Source organism: Thalassophryne amazonica, chromosome 2, assembly GCF_902500255.1.
Source record: "Thalassophryne amazonica chromosome 2, fThaAma1.1, whole genome shotgun sequence".
Classification (NCBI taxonomy): Eukaryota; Metazoa; Chordata; class Actinopteri; order Batrachoidiformes; family Batrachoididae; genus Thalassophryne; species Thalassophryne amazonica.
The window spans coordinates 58,366,066-58,383,736 of NC_047104.1; the positions used below are offsets into that span (position 1 = coordinate 58,366,066).

General features: G+C 40.5%; 1 protein-coding gene across 1 annotated transcript in view; it reads right to left on the reverse strand.

Moving 5' to 3' along the window:
- Positions 1-3,669: 3,669 nt before the first annotated feature.
- LOC117524685 (trans-1,2-dihydrobenzene-1,2-diol dehydrogenase-like) overlaps positions 3,670-17,671 on the reverse strand; it is a 35,931-nt gene continuing 21,929 nt past the window's right edge. The window contains 3 exon segments of the mRNA XM_034186506.1: positions 3,670-3,794; positions 7,355-7,505; positions 14,121-14,245. Of these exon segments, the coding sequence (XP_034042397.1) occupies positions 3,703-3,794; positions 7,355-7,505; positions 14,121-14,245 (368 nt within the window). The 3' untranslated portion in view covers positions 3,670-3,702.

A 17,671-nucleotide genomic window follows, 5' to 3' on the forward strand; every position in this document is an offset into this window, starting at 1 on the left:
ATCCATATGCCCTCATCCAGTGCCTTAAAAAGCATAAGAGAGGAAGCATCTTTTTTAGTCAAACAATTGACGAGTTGTGACTTGGCTTCTGACCAGAAAACCTCTGATTTTGTTTGCTTGTATGAGCTCTTTAATGCTACTTACCTCTAACCTGAGTCTCTTTTCCGACAGCTGTTTTGTACAACCCCTGGCAAAAATTATGGAATCACCAGCCTCGGAGGATGTTCATTCAGTTGTTTAATTTTGTAGAAAAAAGCAGATCACAGACATGACACAAAAATAAAGTAATTTCAAATGGCAACTTTCTGGCTTTAAGAAACACTATAAGAAATAAGGAAAAAAAAATGTGGCAGTCAGTAACGGTTACTTTTTTAGACCAAGCAGAGGGAAAAAAAAATATGGAATCACTCAATTCTGAGGAAAAAATTATGGAATCATGAAAAACAAAAGAATCACTAGTATTTTGTTGCACCACCTCTGGCTTTTATAACAGCTTTCAGTCTCTGAGGCATGGACTTAATGAGTGACAAACAGTACTCTTCATCAATCTGGCTCCAACTTTCTCTGATTGCTGTTGCCAGATCAGCTTTGCAGGTTGGAGCCTTGTCATGGACCATTTTCTTCAACTTCCACCAAAGATTTTCAATTGGATTAATATCCGGACTATTTGCAGGCCATGACATTGACCCTATGTGTCTTTTTGCAAGGAATGTTTTCACAGTTTTTGCTCTATGGCAAAATGCATTATCATCTTGAAAAATGATTTCATCATCCCCAAACATCCTTTCAATTGATGGGATAGGAAAAGTGTCCAAAATATCAATGTAAACTTGTGCATTTATTGATGATGTAATGACAGCCATCTCCCCAGTGCCTTTACCTGACATGCAGCCCCATATCATCAATGACTGCAGAAATTTACAACTTCTCTTCAGGCAGTCATCTTTATAAATCTCATTGGAACGGCACCAAACAAAAGTTCCAGCATCATCACCTTGCCCAATGCAGATTCGAGATTCATCATTGAATATGACTTTCATCCAGTCATCCACAGTCCACGATTGCTTTTCCTTAGCCCATTGTAACCTTGTTTTTTTCTGTTTAGGTATTAATGATGGCTTTCATTTAGCTTTTCTGTATGTAAATCCCATTTCCTTTAGGCGGTTTCTTACAGTTCGGTCACAGACGTTGACTCCAGTTTCCTCCCATTCGTTCCTCATTTGTTTTGTTGTGCATTTTCGATTTTTGAGACATATTGCTTTAAGTTTTCTGTCTTGACGCTTTGATGTCTTCCTTGGTCTACCAGTATGTTTGCCTTTAACAATCTTCCCATGTTGTTTGTAGTTTGTCCAGAGTTTAGACACAGCTGACTGTGAACAACCAACATCTTTTGCAACATTGTGTGATGATTTACCCTCTTTTAAGAGTTTGATAATCCTCTCCTTTGTTTCAATTGACATCTCTTGTGTTGGAGCCATGATTCATGTCAGTCCACTTGGTGCAACAGCTCTCCATGGTGTGATCACTCCTTTTTAGATGCAGACTAACGAGCAGATCTGATTTGATGCAGGTGTTAGTTTTGGGGATGAAAATTTACAGGGTGATTCCATAATTTATTCCTCAGAATTGAGTGATTCCATATTTTTTTCCCTCTGCTTGGTCTAAAAAAGTAACTGTTACTGACTGCCACAATTTTTTTTTCCTGATTTCTTATAGTGTTTCTTAAAGCCAGAAAGTTGCCATTTGAAATGACTTTAGTTTTGTGTCATGTCTGTGATCTGCTTATTTCCTACAAAATTAAACAACTGAATGAACATCCTCCGAGGCCGGTGATTCCATAATTTTTGCCAGGGGTTGTATTTTTTACCTCAGTTGTTCTCTTTCTGTCTCATTTAGCGGTGCATCTCTCTGTACAGCCTGTGCTGCTTGTAAATGAACTGGTTGTAAGTTGTCAATATACACTCAACAAAAATATAAATGCAACACTTTTGGTTTTGCTCCCATTTTGTATGAGATGAACTCAAAGATCTAAAACTTTTTCCACATACACAATATCACCATTTCCCTCAAATATTGTTCACAAACCAGTCTAATTCTGTGATAGTGAGCACTTCTCCTTTGCTGAGATAATCCATCCCACCTCACAGGTGTGCCATATCAAGATGCTGATTAGACACCATGATTAGTGCACAGGTGTGCCTTAGACTGCCCACAATAAAAGGCCACTCTGAAAGGTGCAGTTTTGTGTGTGTGTGTGTGTTTTGTCCAGCACTTTGGAAACTATGTTTGTGAAATGTGCTATATAAATAAAGGGTATGGTATGGTATAAAAAATGCATGGTGGCACACGGTAGTGCACTTTATAGTTGTTGTCATGCACCTTTTCCACCCAGCCATTTTTTTTTCCCATTCGCCCCTGTATTTTTGCATTCTTTTTTGTTTTTGTTTTTTTTTTGTTTGTTTTTTTTGAGGAGGAGTAACAACATTACAGACATTGCTGTTCGTAGGTGTATCTGCAGTGCCAGTCTCGGTGTCTGTATCGGTATCAGCCATGCTGGTTTGTTATGGTTGTCCAACGACCGTCGTCGGCTCACGACATCTCTCTTCTCGTCCAGTATCTTCTTGCGAGATGTCCATCAACCAGTGAGATAAGAGCAATTCTGTATTGTTAACTCGTGTCTGTCAGCTCATTGGTGAAGAGCAGGAGAGAGCCTGGGATCAAATTTACCGTAAGTTTCCATATAAAGCGCCAGTCAATTCCATTGACATTTTACAGACTTTTTGATTCTCACAGAAATACGGCACAAACTGCGTCCCATTTCAGGTCAATACAGAACGCACACTTTTATTTCCAAATAAGGGACGATTCCGTTTTCAAGGGACGGTTGGCAACCCTACCTATGGGTTAAGTTCTTAGTCAACATAACTGTTGTGTGGTAGTCCCAGTGAGTTTGAAAATCCATCCAGCCGTTTATTTATTTAGTTTTTGCAAGTAACTTTCTTCTTCCACAGACATTCACAGGACTGATTACAAAACCCCTGTTCACAGCAATGCCTATGCTGATTCGTGTTAGTGAAACGGATTAATGAGCATCTTTGAAAACGAGCAGCCATCCCTACTAACTCCCAAAGGTCGTTCATAGTCGTCATCAAAAAATCAAGCATTTGTTTCGGCAGAGAACCTGCTGGTGAAAGAAAAACATGACAGAATCCTCAAACTCAAATGCACCTCACAGTCTGAAAATGTTTCTATTCAGTATATTTAAAATCAAAATGCTTCAGTCAATTCTATATTCATTTCATATGTGATTACAACATGTTGGCATGGAACATAAATTATCTGTTCATATCTTACATAAAATGTGAAATATTATTTTAAGAATAATTTAGTAATTAAAATTCTGAGGATTTGACATTGGAGCTGAAAAATAACATTGGAAATAATTATCTTAAAACATTTAGTAGCTGGTCAATCCACCTGCATTTTAAATTAGGATTAATAACTGCTGTTCTTGTCAGTTGCAACTCAAAATGTCACAGTTCTCTCAGTGGTGCTCCATGAGGTTTTCACACATTCTTCTGTGCCAGAGATCTGATGTCCACAACTTCAGGATGTTCCATACAAGTAGGTTTAGTTCGGCTGTGACAACTTGCAGGTTGTTGTAGCTGAACAAGTGCAGCCAGTTGGACTGGCTGTTGATGTTTAGATCACGCCCACCTGGTTTTTGATTTCATCCATGATCGCTGACAGCAAGACAGAATCAGCCAGAGACATCCGTGGACTCTCCTTTAGTCCTGCAGATGAACAGGAGAAGTTTTAACTCGCACATATGCAAAATAATAAATCCTTGGCTTTGGCAAAAGAACAGAAATAACAGATTGTTTTGCCTTATCCGTCTCCCGCTTTGTGGCCACTGAGCCCACAGCTGAGCCATGGCCTTATCTACTACAGCCCAACCGATGAAGATTTTTGGGAAGCTGATACAATACAGATATTAGGGAGTTAAAAAAACTAAAATAAAATGATACCCTTTCTCCGGGACCTTCATCATATCATGGTGGAGAGGTTTGTGTGCCGCTATGAACCTGAGAGCTGTGTTGTCTGGAGCCTTTGTGCTCCTGGTAGGGTCTCCCATGCCAAATTGGTCTCAGGTGACACCATGACAAAACAAGGCAGAGAAAATGTGAGCTGGCCCGGAGGAAGCCCGGGGCCCCCATCTGGAGCCAGGCCTGGGTGAAGGCCCATCAGCGAGCGCCTAGTGGCTGGTCTCGGGTGCACTGTCCCATAGGTGGCAGTGAAAGTCGAGGGCCTCGGCGGACCAGACCCGGATGGCAGGGACTAGCTCTGGGGGTGTAGAACATCACCTCACTGTGGGGTAAGGAGCCATAGCTTGTGCGGGAGGTGGAGGTATATCAGTTAGATCTGGTGGGTCTCGCCTCCATGCATAGCCTTGGCTCCGGAACCACTCTCCTTGATAGTGGTTGGACCTTATTCTATCATTCCCCAGGGTGTGAGGTGCCAGGCGGGTGTGGCGATACTCATGACTCCCCGGCTGAGCACTGTTACATTGGCTTTTACCCCCGTAGATGAGAGAGTCACCTCCCTGCAACTTCGGGTGGCGGGGACTGACTGTTGTTTGTGCATATGGGGAACTCCACTGTTCTGCTGGTGACTTCAACACATACGTGGGCAATGACAGAGACACCTGGAGAGGCGTGATTGGCAGGAAGGGCCTCCCAGATATAAACCAGAAGGGTCGTTTGTTATTGGATTTCTGTGCTAGTCATGGATGGTCCATAATGAACACCATGTTTGAACATAAGGATGCTCATAAGTATACATGGTACCAGAGCACCCTAGGCCGAAGATCGATGATCGCTTTTGTGATCGTCTCATCTGATCTGAGGCTGAATGTTCTGGAAACTCGGGTGAAGAGAGGGGCAGAGCATGATGAGTGTACACAGAAAAGTCTTCCTCTGCATTACAGCATCTTTGTGCAAAGTGTGTTGTATTGTTGAACGATGCACAGAGATACTATCTACAGCAAGATCATGTTAGATCTTTGGAGCAGGTCTGTGGGTTGACTATGACTGTTCTCACCATCCTTCGCTTCAGCTTATCTGAGATTTTTCTTGGCCTGCCACTTCGGGCCTTAACTAGTACTGTGCCTGTGATCTTACATTTCCTCACTATGTTCCTCACAGTGAAAACTGCCAGCTGAAATCTCTGAGATAGCTTTTTGTATCCTTCCCCTAAACCAAGATGTTGAACAATCTTTGTTTTCAGGTCACTTGAGAGTTGTTTAGAGGCTTCCATGTTGCCACTCATTAGAAGAGATGCAAAGAGGGGAAACATTTGCAAATGGCCACCTTAAATACCCTTTCTCATGATTGGATTCACCTGTGTAAGGAGGTAAAGCGTCAATGAGCTTACCAAACCAATTTTGTGTTCCAATAATAAGTGCTAAATGTATTCAAATCAATAAAATTACAAGGGTACCCAAACACACTTTTTGTAAATACAAGAAACTTAATTTCACTTCTCAAATATCAGTGTATTTGTCTGCTACATGATGTATTTAACTGAAATTTCTGATCCAGACAACCAATGTTTTATAAAAGGAAAATCATGAAAATTATCAGGGGTGCCCAAATGTTTGCATACAACTGTAACACAGGGTGTTTGGGATCCACAGACAAAGCAATGTCATAATGTACCTTTAGCAGAGCAGACTCAGTACTATGACAGGACCTAAAACCAGATTAGAATTTTTCAAAGACAATTATTATCTAAAAATGACTGCAATTCGGTAAAACCAACTTTCTCTAAAACTTTGGACAAAGACCAAGTGGGAAACAGGTCTAAATTAGATAAAATAGAAGAGTTTCAATGACGTTTTTTTTAAAGAAGAGGCCCAACCACAGCATGCTTTAAGGCAGCTGGCACAGTTGCAAAACTGAGGGAAGAGTATTAAAAACGTCAACCAACACTTTAACAATGTGCAACAGGCACTTTGTAGGTTTTCATATGTTACATTATTTTAGCAAGGGTTGAGAAAGAGACGGTTCAAACTGTGGAGTGTGGCTGAGGATTAGTAAGCAATGCTGTCATCGCGCCCTCTGCTAGACAAACTACATAATGACATTGCCAACCTTGCTTTTCAACATCATATATTTGGTCAAATTTAAAAAAAGATTTCATATAAGCAAAAATAACACTGATACTGATATTTTCGTAGAAGGCTCATATCGGCCGATATTGTCGGCCAACCAATACATTGGTCGCATTCTATTTTACAGTATACATGGCATGCATCAAAATCAAGAAGTACACAGAAATTGCCATGGCTAAAACTGGTTGATAAGGAGTAGGAAAACGTCAAATTAAAGATGTAAATTTGTAGCAGGTGCAGTGTTGTGTGGACCGCTGAAGAGGAGGTACTGCTGGCCCACCACCAGAGGGCGCCCAACCTGAAGTGCGGGCTTCAGGCACTAGGGGGCGCAGCCGCCACATCAGAGCAGCCGGGAGTGACAGGTGCCACTCATTGACATCAACCATCCCATAAAAGCCAGACAGCATCTCCACCTCACTGCCGAGATATCGTCTACCTAATAGGTAAACCACTCAGCCGTGATTGTGCCAAAACGCACGTAATTCTCTGAGTTTGTTGCAGGAGCGCCTGAGGATCCTACTCGTAGCGGGACGCTGAGTTTGGGGAAACGTGACGGGTGATGGACTTCACTCCGCACGTCAAACTAAGTAGCCCTCAGGTTCTGCACTAAGTGTATTACTGTGTTGGAGGTGGAGGTGTCATTCCCACCTGGAGAGAAAGACTTCAGTTTGCTGACTGTTTACTGGGTGTGTCCTCACACACTCACCCATAATTGTGTTTCTGTATCCTGCCAGCAGTACCAGATCTGGCAGCTGGAGACGGTGGCCACCTGGGGACTCAGGACTTGGCGACTCCGGTGTGTTCCAGATCCGGTGGCGGTGGAAATCGTGTGGGGCCCGGCTCCTCTCAGGACGGAGGTCTCTTATCCTCGAGCCTGCCCACACATCACCCTTGCACATTTGATTGTAATCCAAATTCTGAAGCAGTTTGTATTTCGTTGTGCACCATTCACAACAGTAAAGTGTTGTATTTTTGACTCATCCATTGTCCGTTCATTTACGCCCCCTGTTGTGGGTCCGTGTCACTACACTTTCCCAACATGCAGCTTTTATCTTGGCTACATGTAGCTTGAAAGGACCTTGCATTTCTGAAGTCTAGTTGTAGTGGCAACCACTGCTTGTGCTGATGAGAAGCATGAGGAAAGCTGCAATAATTTAACATCATCTTTGGGTGATAACCAACCTTTAAGAAGACACTGCCTCACTTCCTCTGCCTCATAGCAAAGCCCAGTGCTGTTAGTGAAATTCAGAGGGAGACAGGGTTCAGGCAGAGGGTACTCTGTCTCTCTGTCGTTCACCACCAGTGTGGTTGGGCACTGCATAGGCCTCTTAACCTGCACAACACAACGTAAAACACTTTAGGGTCCATCTTGATGGCGAACACGTAACATGTGGCCGAAGGTTTTTAGGAAGTGTCAATGTGGATGAGCAAATACTTTTTTGGTTAAAGTTGGAGTATGTGAATTGTGTTTGTAATGTGTTTTTGTATAAAGTAGCATGACAATTTTCAGCATCTCATGGTAAGCCTTTAGAGTCTAACCCACCCAATATGTAATTCTGTTCTCAAACAGGATACAGGTTGGATCATGATGAAATCCATGCTTGTAAGCTGCACAGTTATGTGCATTCCACTGTGCCTTTCCCTGTACAGCAGAGTCTGAGGTTTGTGAAGCTAACAACATGGACTCAGGTGTTATTCCTCCATCCCACTTTATTGTATTGTTTATAGGGTCTCTCAAAAAAATGTACCCAGAAGTACTTTTTACAGCACAGAAAAAACAATCAATATTATCAGACATTTTCTGCATGACCATGTAGCAGAAGCATGTAATTTTTGTCCCAAATGCACAGTTTTTAGTTCAGTCTTTCCTTTTTGATGTTTTAAGCCTTTATCTTTTACACCACATGATCAATGTAACCTCTTCCTCTGAATTTACCAAAGAAACAAATCATCTGTCTCCAGTTTTTTGGAAAGCCATGTAGCAAATTCAAGTCTCCCTTGCCATTTGCTGGGGAGTTAGTTCGCTCTGAGACTGAATTTTGTATGGAAAGAGATGCAAGTCAGTCCTTAGGCTTCTTTGCACAGAACTCAATGATTTTTGTTCTCTGAATTAGGGTCAACTGTGGCATTTTTCCTAGATTTTAATATCATGCAAAACAAACATTAGGGTTCCTGAAATGAGAAAAACACCATTATTTCCAAGTAAAACCATTTCCTGGTATTCGTATTTCAGAGTACTTTTAAGTATATATATTTTTTAGACACCCTACATAACAGACATTTGATTGGGATTAGCAATATGTAAATAAATTTCTCAACCCATTTCATACAATAATTACATACGAGTAAGTTACATAAAAGTACATGCATGCAGAAGTGTGGCAACACATCTCATAACATTCAGTCTAGTTCACTGTGTGCCTTATCATCCAATAAGGTCAACATTGTAAACATTGCAGAACCATTGCAAAAGCCAAATAGTGATGTCAAAACTGGCCAGTAGCTAGCCCTGATGTTTCTTAGTCTGAAAACATTTGTAATCAGTGTAACAGTACAACAGTGTAACTTCAGTTACTAGACTGTCAGACTTGAAACCATTTTTTTTTTTTTTTTTCTGGGCAAATGCTTTATGCTACCTAAGCAGTAAGCTTCAGCGGTCCACAACGAGACACAACTTTTCCTTCACTGGCCACTTGAGGCTTGCTCTGGAAAGGAGCAGATTCCCATAGAATCCCAGGTTAAAATGTCCAATTTTAGAGCAGTAATAAACATGCTTACAGCCTGGTACAAAAACCAGATTGGTTCACTATAACTAGTTTCCCCCTCCATGACAACTGTAGCTTTTTATACAGTAGTGTTCAGAATAATAGTAGTGCTATATGACTAAAAAGATTAATCCAGGTTTTGAGTATATTTCGTATTGTTACATGGGAAACAAGGTACCAGTAGATTCAGTAGATTCTCACAAATCCAACAAAACCAAGCATTCATGATATGCACACTCTCAAGGCTATAAAACTGGGCTATTAGTAAAAAAAAAAGTAGAAAAGGGGGTGTTCACAATAATAGTAGTGTGGCATTCAGTCATTGAGTTCGTCAATTTTGTGGAATAAACAGGTGTGAATTAGGTGTCCCCTATTTAAGGATGAAGCCAGCACCTGTTGAACATGCTTTTCTCTTTGAAAGCCTGAGGAAAATGGGACGTTCAAGACACTGTTCAGAAGAACAGCGTAGTTTGATTAAAAAGTTGATTGGAGAGGGCAAAACTTATACGCAGGTGCAAAAAATTATAGGCTGTTCATCTACAATGATCTCCAATGCTTTAAAATGGACAACAAAAAAAAAACAGAGACGCGTGGAAGAAAACGGAAAACAACCATCAAAATGGATAGAATAATAACCAGAATGGCAAATGCTCACTCACTGATCAGCTCCAGAATGATCAAAGACAGTCTGGAGTTACCTGTAAGTGCTGTGACAGTTAGAAGATGCCTGTGTGAAGCTAATTTATTTGCAAGAATCCCCCGCAAAGTCCCTCTGTTAAATAAAAGACGTGCAGAAGACGTTACAATCTGCCAAAGAACACATCAACTGGCCTAAAGAGAAATGGAGGAATTTTTGTGTACTGATGAGAGTAAAATTGTTCTTTTTGGGTCCAAGGGCCGCAGACAGTTTGTGAGACGACCCCCAAACTCTGAATTCAAGTCACAGTTCACACTGAAAAGAGTGAAGCATGGTGGTGCAAGCATCATGATAAGGGCATGTTTCTCCTACTATGGTGTTGGGCCTATATATCGCATACCAGGTATCATGGATCAGTTTGGATATGTCAAAATACTTGAAGAGGTCATGTTGCCTTATGCTGAAGAGGACACACCCTTGAAATGGGTGTTTCAACAAGACAATGACCCCAAGCACACTAGTAAACGAGCAAAATCTTGGTTCCAAACCAACAAAATTAATGCCTCGCAGATGTGAAGAAATCATGAAAAACTGTGGTTATACAACTAAATACTAGTTTAGTGATTCACAGGATTGCTAAAAAAGCAGTTTGAACATAATAGTTTTGAGTTTGTAGCGTCAACAGCAGATGCTATTATTATTGTGAACACCCCCTTTTCTACTTTTTTACTAATAGCCCAATTTCATAGCCTTAAGAGTGTGCATATCATGAATGCTTGGTCTTGTTGGATTTGTGAGAATCTACTGAATCTACTGGTACCTTGTTTCCCATGTAACAATAAGAAATATACTCAAAACCTGGATTAAACTTTTTAGTCACATAGCATTACTATTATTCTGAACACTACTGTAACTCTTTACTTTAAAATGTTTTAAGCCATATAGTTACCGGTTTACATGATTAGGGGTGGGGTTGCTATGAGTGAAGGCTCATGTGTTGTTGCTGTGACCTGAGCTCCAACTCAGAGCTATGTTAGCTCAGAGACCCCTAACCGTAGCTGCATAGGACTGCGTTTGTCGTTTGGAACATTTTATTAGAAATGATCATTTTATTACAAATATCTGCAATCATATGCCTTGGTGAAATGGCCTGACAGATTATTTGTTGCATCTGTGCAGCAGTTTTGTGTCAAGTGAAATTAATGCCATTTAATTTTGCTAATGGCATTAGCACTTTTAGCAGCTTTCCATAGCTTGATGATAGTAGGAGCAGTTAATCAAGTTAGTCCAAATTCTTGAGAAAATAAGTCGGTCATAATTTTTAATGACCACACCAAAACAAACCGTTATGAGAACCACCGCACAGTCCTGAAAAAATATTTAATTAACGACCAAATCAAGGATAACCTGTTAGCTTAGTTTGGGTTTCAACTTGAAGACGGGGAAATGTCTGGGCTTTATTTGGGCCATCTATGACCATCGGTCATACATGGGCTTACCTATGCTCCACCTCTTTATCCAAATATAGGTTAGTCGTGATGTATGCACACACACACACACACACATATATATATATATATATATATATATATATATATATATATATATATATATATATATATATATATATATATATATATATATATATGTGTGTGTGTGTGTATGAGAGACAGAGAGAGAGAGAGAGAAAACTTTGCAGTCACATGACCTGGCCACTCCCCATCGCCATGCTGCAAACAACGTACACACTGCAAAGTTTTGGACAAGCTTTGAGATAAACTCATCATCTCTAAACCTAATGGTGGAGTAGCTGAAAATACCAGGTGTCTTTCTGGCACTGAATTACTGTGGTACAAGGAGAAAATTGCAGTTTTCGGATGCTTGTACACAGCAGTTGACTGGACCTGCAGTACCATTATCATCGCATTATCACTCAAGACTTAATAAATTAATTGAGGATTGCAGACTTGCATATTTATAGTAGTTTTTAGTGGAAATGTTGGTCATGAACTTTATTTAATGTTGTGTACGCTGCTGTGTGATTGTGGATAAAAACAGAGCAGTCTGTCTTTTGTTTTTGTGGTCCCCTCACAGCTTCCTTAAGAAAATAAGTAATGTTTTTCTAACCCTACCCTTTGTGATATTATTCATCATTAACTTTACTGAATGTTGTGTACGCTGATGTGTGATTGACGATTTGCCAATGTACTACAATAGGGAAAGAGTTTTATATATGTCGGGATCATTTGATCCCAATTTCAAAACGCACTAAAACCTGCATATAATGGTTTCAGGTAGACCAGCGAATTATGTCTATTATAATCTAAATCTGTTAAATGTATTAAACGGACAAAATCCATTATACGTATAAAATGGGCCAAATCCGTTACTGTATGTAACAGATTAGTTACAGCCAGGCCGAATGATCTATGGGGAATCTCCAGCACCAATTAGGCTTATGTATATCCTTGATTGAAAGCATGACCTTGAATCTGGACCTGCTTCATTTAATGACTCGTGTGTCACAGACCGAATGGTCCCTCCAATATTGGTCCACCCTGCCTTCACTGCGCATGCGTTATTTGGGACCACAGCAGCTCATCTGAGATTGACTCTCTACACCCAAAGCCATCAAAGGGAATAATGTGATTATTAACCATCAGATGACAAAGTAAAACCTCTTAAATCATTCTAAAGTCAGTTTTAAGCAGGAACGAGGCGATAATCGGTTAGTCGCTACTGATGGTGTGAAATGATGGCGGCGCAGTGAAGGTAGCAGCAGAAACTCATCTGGCTGCAGCACTCTGATCGCTTCCTCCATGTTATGATGAAATAATGCTGAATTTATGTGGAAATGATTGTTGTATAAAAGCTTCAGATATCTGTCGCTGAGATAGATGATGACGAGTGCAGTTTTAAGCAGAAATTAGGTGAAAATTGGTGAACCGTGGCTGACGCACAGAAAGCATGCACAGTGAAGGCAGGGCGGACCGATTTTTAGGGGTCACCGTTCGTTCGGTGACACCGGGTCCAAATTTTGTCTGAAAAAAATAAGGGCCTGCCTTAAATAAGCGCCGGGCATTATGTGCATTAAAATGGATTACATTTGGTTGAGTCACTCTTTTTTCTGTCAGCTGCGGAATAGTACCTTACAATCATCAAGCTTGATTTATGCTTCTGCAACTCTGTAACCCGTGGCCATGCAGTGATGTTGACATGCGCATGACCCTTTTAAAGTTCTCCTTTTTAGTTCGCGTTTTTATGCAATTTGCTGCAAGAACAGTGGCTTTTTCTGGATTAATGTGTCCCTCAACGAGCTCCACTTCTTTATGCAATCATCAACCTCCAAACCAACGGTATGGTATGTATAAATTCTCTCCATGAATTGCGGGTCATTTGAGCGTCAATTTTTGGCTCCGTGCTGTGAAGTTTATGGACTTTTGTGCCAAACACTTTTGATCCATGACTGAAAGGTAATCAGCGGGCGCACTGCAAAACCTTTTAAAATATGACAGAAGAGGAAGGAGTGAAAAAGTAAAAGTAACATATCACAGCCTTTGCAGTCTCAGTCGTTTAGCAGGTGCACGTCAGGCTATGGGGAGGGTTCGCAGCCACGCAGAGGGTTGTGATCTAAAGCGGTTTGGTTCGTCATACCCAGGGATGTGTGAAACCTAACACCATATTACAGTGAAGGCAGTATAAGCAGCATTTTGCTAATAATTACCGACCTTGAATTATGCCCTGCCTTGTTTAGGGGCCGTGTCTGATCGCGATTTGAAAAAATAAATGCTCAGTCTTTTAGTCACGGAAATACGGTGCCTGCTTTCCTCGAATTGGTGAGTGTCAGTCCTGAACTTCATTTCGTAGCTCTGTTATTGAGAACGTTCAGACTGCTCTGTCTGGTGTATGTGCGAGTTTTTAATGGAAATGCATTGTGATCGGACACAATGTTTTGTCCAATGTGAGCGAAAATCTGTTATCCAAAATCCGTTATGTAAGGTGTGTATTACATGGAAAACCATACAAAAAGCATTGGGGCTTTTGCTTTTGTCCAGTAAATGAGAATATCCAGTTTATACGATGACAGTTTATGTGAGTTTTACTGTAGTTCTTTCATTCATTTTCTATACCTGCCTATTCCAATTAAGGGTCACAGAGATGCTGGAGCCTATCCCAGTGCATTGGGCTAGAGACTGGGTACATCCTGGACAGGACCCCAGTCTGTCACAGGGCACTAGATCTTTCAGCGTTTCCATTATTCACTCAAGGTCACCACAGCGGATCAGACATGGATCTGCAAGTTTATTTGACATACCTTTTACACAGGATGAAACTCCACATTACATGGAGAGTGGGCAGAGTTGGTCTTAAACTGAGAACCTTGTGATCTCGAAACAAGCACACTAAACAGTAATCTGTATGGCTGGGGCCATGATGCAGCAGGTCAAGCATGGTATGAAAAAAATGTATTTGAAAACATTAAATTGATGTAGAAGTGGGTTTCCTAAAAAGCTATATCGTTTAATGTGATTATTGCATGGCCTACCTTGATGGTTCCCTTGGTACCATTGATGATGGCGTCATTTTCAAGCTGAATAGCAACAGAGAAAGTGCAGCAGGCCATTCTGTTCCTGGAAAACTTCATCACAACAATCACAGATTCATCCACACCTGCAAAATTAAAAAAAAAAAAAGAAGAAAAAAAAGGATAAATCAATCATGATAAGAGGGTACTTGAAAAGTTCTCTACCCCACCCAGAAAATGTCACAGCAGAAAAGTTGTTCTTGAATTATTTTTCCAACATATCATATTTTAAGGACTATAGTAGTTTTGTTGTTTGTTTTAAACATTAGTTTGGAAGGTCCTGCTACTCATACTCCGGTGCAACTTACATACCGAAAAGTTACATTCATTTATAATAATGACCATTTCTATAGGACTTTCTTGGAATCAAAGCACTAAACAACATAAACTAATCATAAAAAAATTCATGCCAAAAATAAAGAGAATATTTCAACAATGCACAAAAATCCCAAGTTACATAAAAAAGATGACACACAGTATATAGGTTTTTCTTCTTCAAGAGGCATTTTTTTAACAGGTGCAACCTATACTCTAGAAAATACAGGAGTCTGCCTTAAATTCAGTGCACTTGGTTCAAGGTTCACTCGCCCTTCACTGAAGATTTAATTTCGAGTGTCCTCATAGCATCCAGATAATTTTGTTTCCAGGTGATCCTGGAAACCCTCATGTTTACGAGGGCTGTCCATAAAGTATAGGTCCTTTTTATTTTTTTCAAAAACTATATGGATTTCATTCATATGTTTTTACGTCTGACATGCTTGAACCCTCGTGCGCATGCGTGAGTTTTTCCACGCCTGTCGGTGACGTCATTCGCCTGTGAGCACTCCTTGTGGGAGGAGTCGTCCAGCCCCTCGTCGGAATTCCTTTGTCTGAGAAGTTGCTGAGAGACTGGCGCTTTGTTTGATCAAAATTTTTTGCAAACCTGTGAGGCACATCGAAGTGGACATGGTTCGAAAAATTAAGCTGGTTTTCTGTGAAAATTTTAACGGCTGATGAGAGATTTTGAGGTGATACTGTCGCTTTAAGGACTTCCCACGGAGCGAGACTTCGTGCAGCGGTTCCAGGTGCCGTCGTCAGCCTGTTTCAAGCTGAAAACTTCCACATTTCAGGCTCTATTGATCCAGGACGTCGTGAGAGAACAGAGAAGTTTCAGAAGAAGTCGGTTTCAGCATTTTATCCGGATATTCCACTGTTAAAGGAGATTTTTTTAATGAAAGACGTGCAGACAGGTCCGCGCGTCAGGACGCAGCCGGCTTACGATGGCGCCTGAGAGCGCTGCACGACGTCCCGCTCCGTGGGAAGTCCTTAAAGCGACAGTATCACCTCAAAATCTCTCATGAGCCGTTAAAATTTTCACCGAAAACCAGCTTAATTTTTCGAACCGTGTCCACTTCGATGTGTCTCACAGGTTTAGAAAAAAGTTTGATCAAACAAAGTGCCAGTCTCTCAGCAACTTCTCTGACAAAGGAATTCCGATGAGGGGCTGGACGACTCCTCCCACAAGGAGTGCTCACAGGCGAATGACGTCACTGACAGACGTGGAAAAACTCACGCATGCGCACGAGGGTTCAAGCATGTCTGACGTAAAAACATATGAATGAAATCCATATAGTTTTTGAAAAAAATAAAAAGGACCTATACTTTATGGACAGCCCTCGTACATTAGCCATTCCCAAACTTTTAAGCTGATAAGTCTTCTGTGAGCCCCTCAAAACTCTAATCATAGTTGTTATTGACAGCAGATGAAGATTGTTTCCTTATACATATATTACATTAAACTAGGTGAGAAAGTGAAGGACGAGGCATAATTTTAATCCATTGACCTTTTATTTATTTATTTGTTTACTTTTGATTACACAAAATAATATTTTTGGAGTTTGAAACATTTATTATTTTTAACTTTGTATTTATTCATAATTAAGCAGCCAGTCTACTCTGTGCATCTCAGAAACTAAGCAGTGTGGGACCTGGTTAGTACTTGGAGGGAGACCACTTCAGAACACGAGCAAATGTGTGTGTTTATCCAGGTAAAGCTAATTAATAAGTAAGGAAGTAAAATGTAATTATATAGCACTTTTCAAGAACAAAAGTGCTTTACAAATTAAAAAAAAAATATATATATAATAGCTGTGTGGATCCTTGTCATTTGATTGGTGGGTTGTGTGTCACATGACATGGATTATTCATACCATTTGCCATAGTGTTTCATTTACTGTGCAATAGTTATTTTTAGAATGTAATTTTGGTGCTACAACCCCTGGCAAGAATTATGGACTCACTGGCCTCAGAGGATGTTCATTCAGTTGTTTAATTTTGTAGAAAAAAAGCAGATCACAGACATGACACAAAACTAAAGTAAGCTGTGTCTAAACTCTGGACCAAATACAAACAACATGGGAAGGTTGTTAAAGGCAAACATACTGGTAGACCAAGGAAGACATCAAAGCGTCAAGACAGAAAACTTAAAGCAATATGTCTCAAAAATCGAAAATGCACATCAAAACAAATGAGGAACGAATGGGAGGAAACTGTAGTCAACGTCTGTGACCAAACTGTAAGAGACCGCCTAAAGGAAATGGGATTTACATACAGAAAAGCTAAACGAAAGCCATCATGAATGAATGAATGAATGAATGAATGAATGAATGAAAACTGTTTATTTCGAACATTTGATACAACAACAATTACAAGATAGATCAGTAAAGACAACAACAAAAAAGTTCCTACTGTGTACCCAACATGTCCGAAAAGGGGTAGGGTGAAGCATCAGCTTATTTATCCCTACCCCTTCTTCCCCACAACCAGTAATACCCAATATGTCTCAAAAATCGAAAATGCACATCAAAACAAATGAGGAACGAATGGGAGGAAACTGGAGTCAACATCTGTGACCGAACTGTAAGAAACTGCCTAAAGGAAATGGGATTTACATACAGAAAAGCTAAACGAAAGCCATCATTAACACCTAAACAGAAAAAAACAAGGCTACAATGGGCTAAGGAAAAGCAATCGTGGACTGTGGATTCAATTCAATTCAATTTTATTTATATAGCGCCAAATCACAACAAACAGTTGCCCCAAGGCGCTTTATATTGTAAGGCAAGGCCATACAATAATTACGTAAAAACCCCAAAGGTCAAAACGACCCCCTGTGAGCAAGCACTTGGCGACAGTGGGAAGGAAAAACTCCCTTTTAACAGGAAGAAACCTCCAGCAGAACCAGGCTCAGGGAGGGGCAGTCTTCTGCTGGGACTGGTTGGGGCTGAGGGAGAGAACCAGGAAAAAGACATGCTGTGGAGGGGAGCAGAGATCAATCACTAATGATTAAATGCAGAGTGGCGCATACAGAGCAAAAAGAGAAAGAAACACTCAGTACATTATGGGAACCCCCCAGCAGTCTAAGTCTATAGCAGCATAACTAAGGGATGGTTCAGGGTCACCTGATCCAGCCCTAACTGTAAGCTTTAGCAAAAAGGAAATTTTTAAGCCTAATCTTAAAAGTAGAGAGGGTG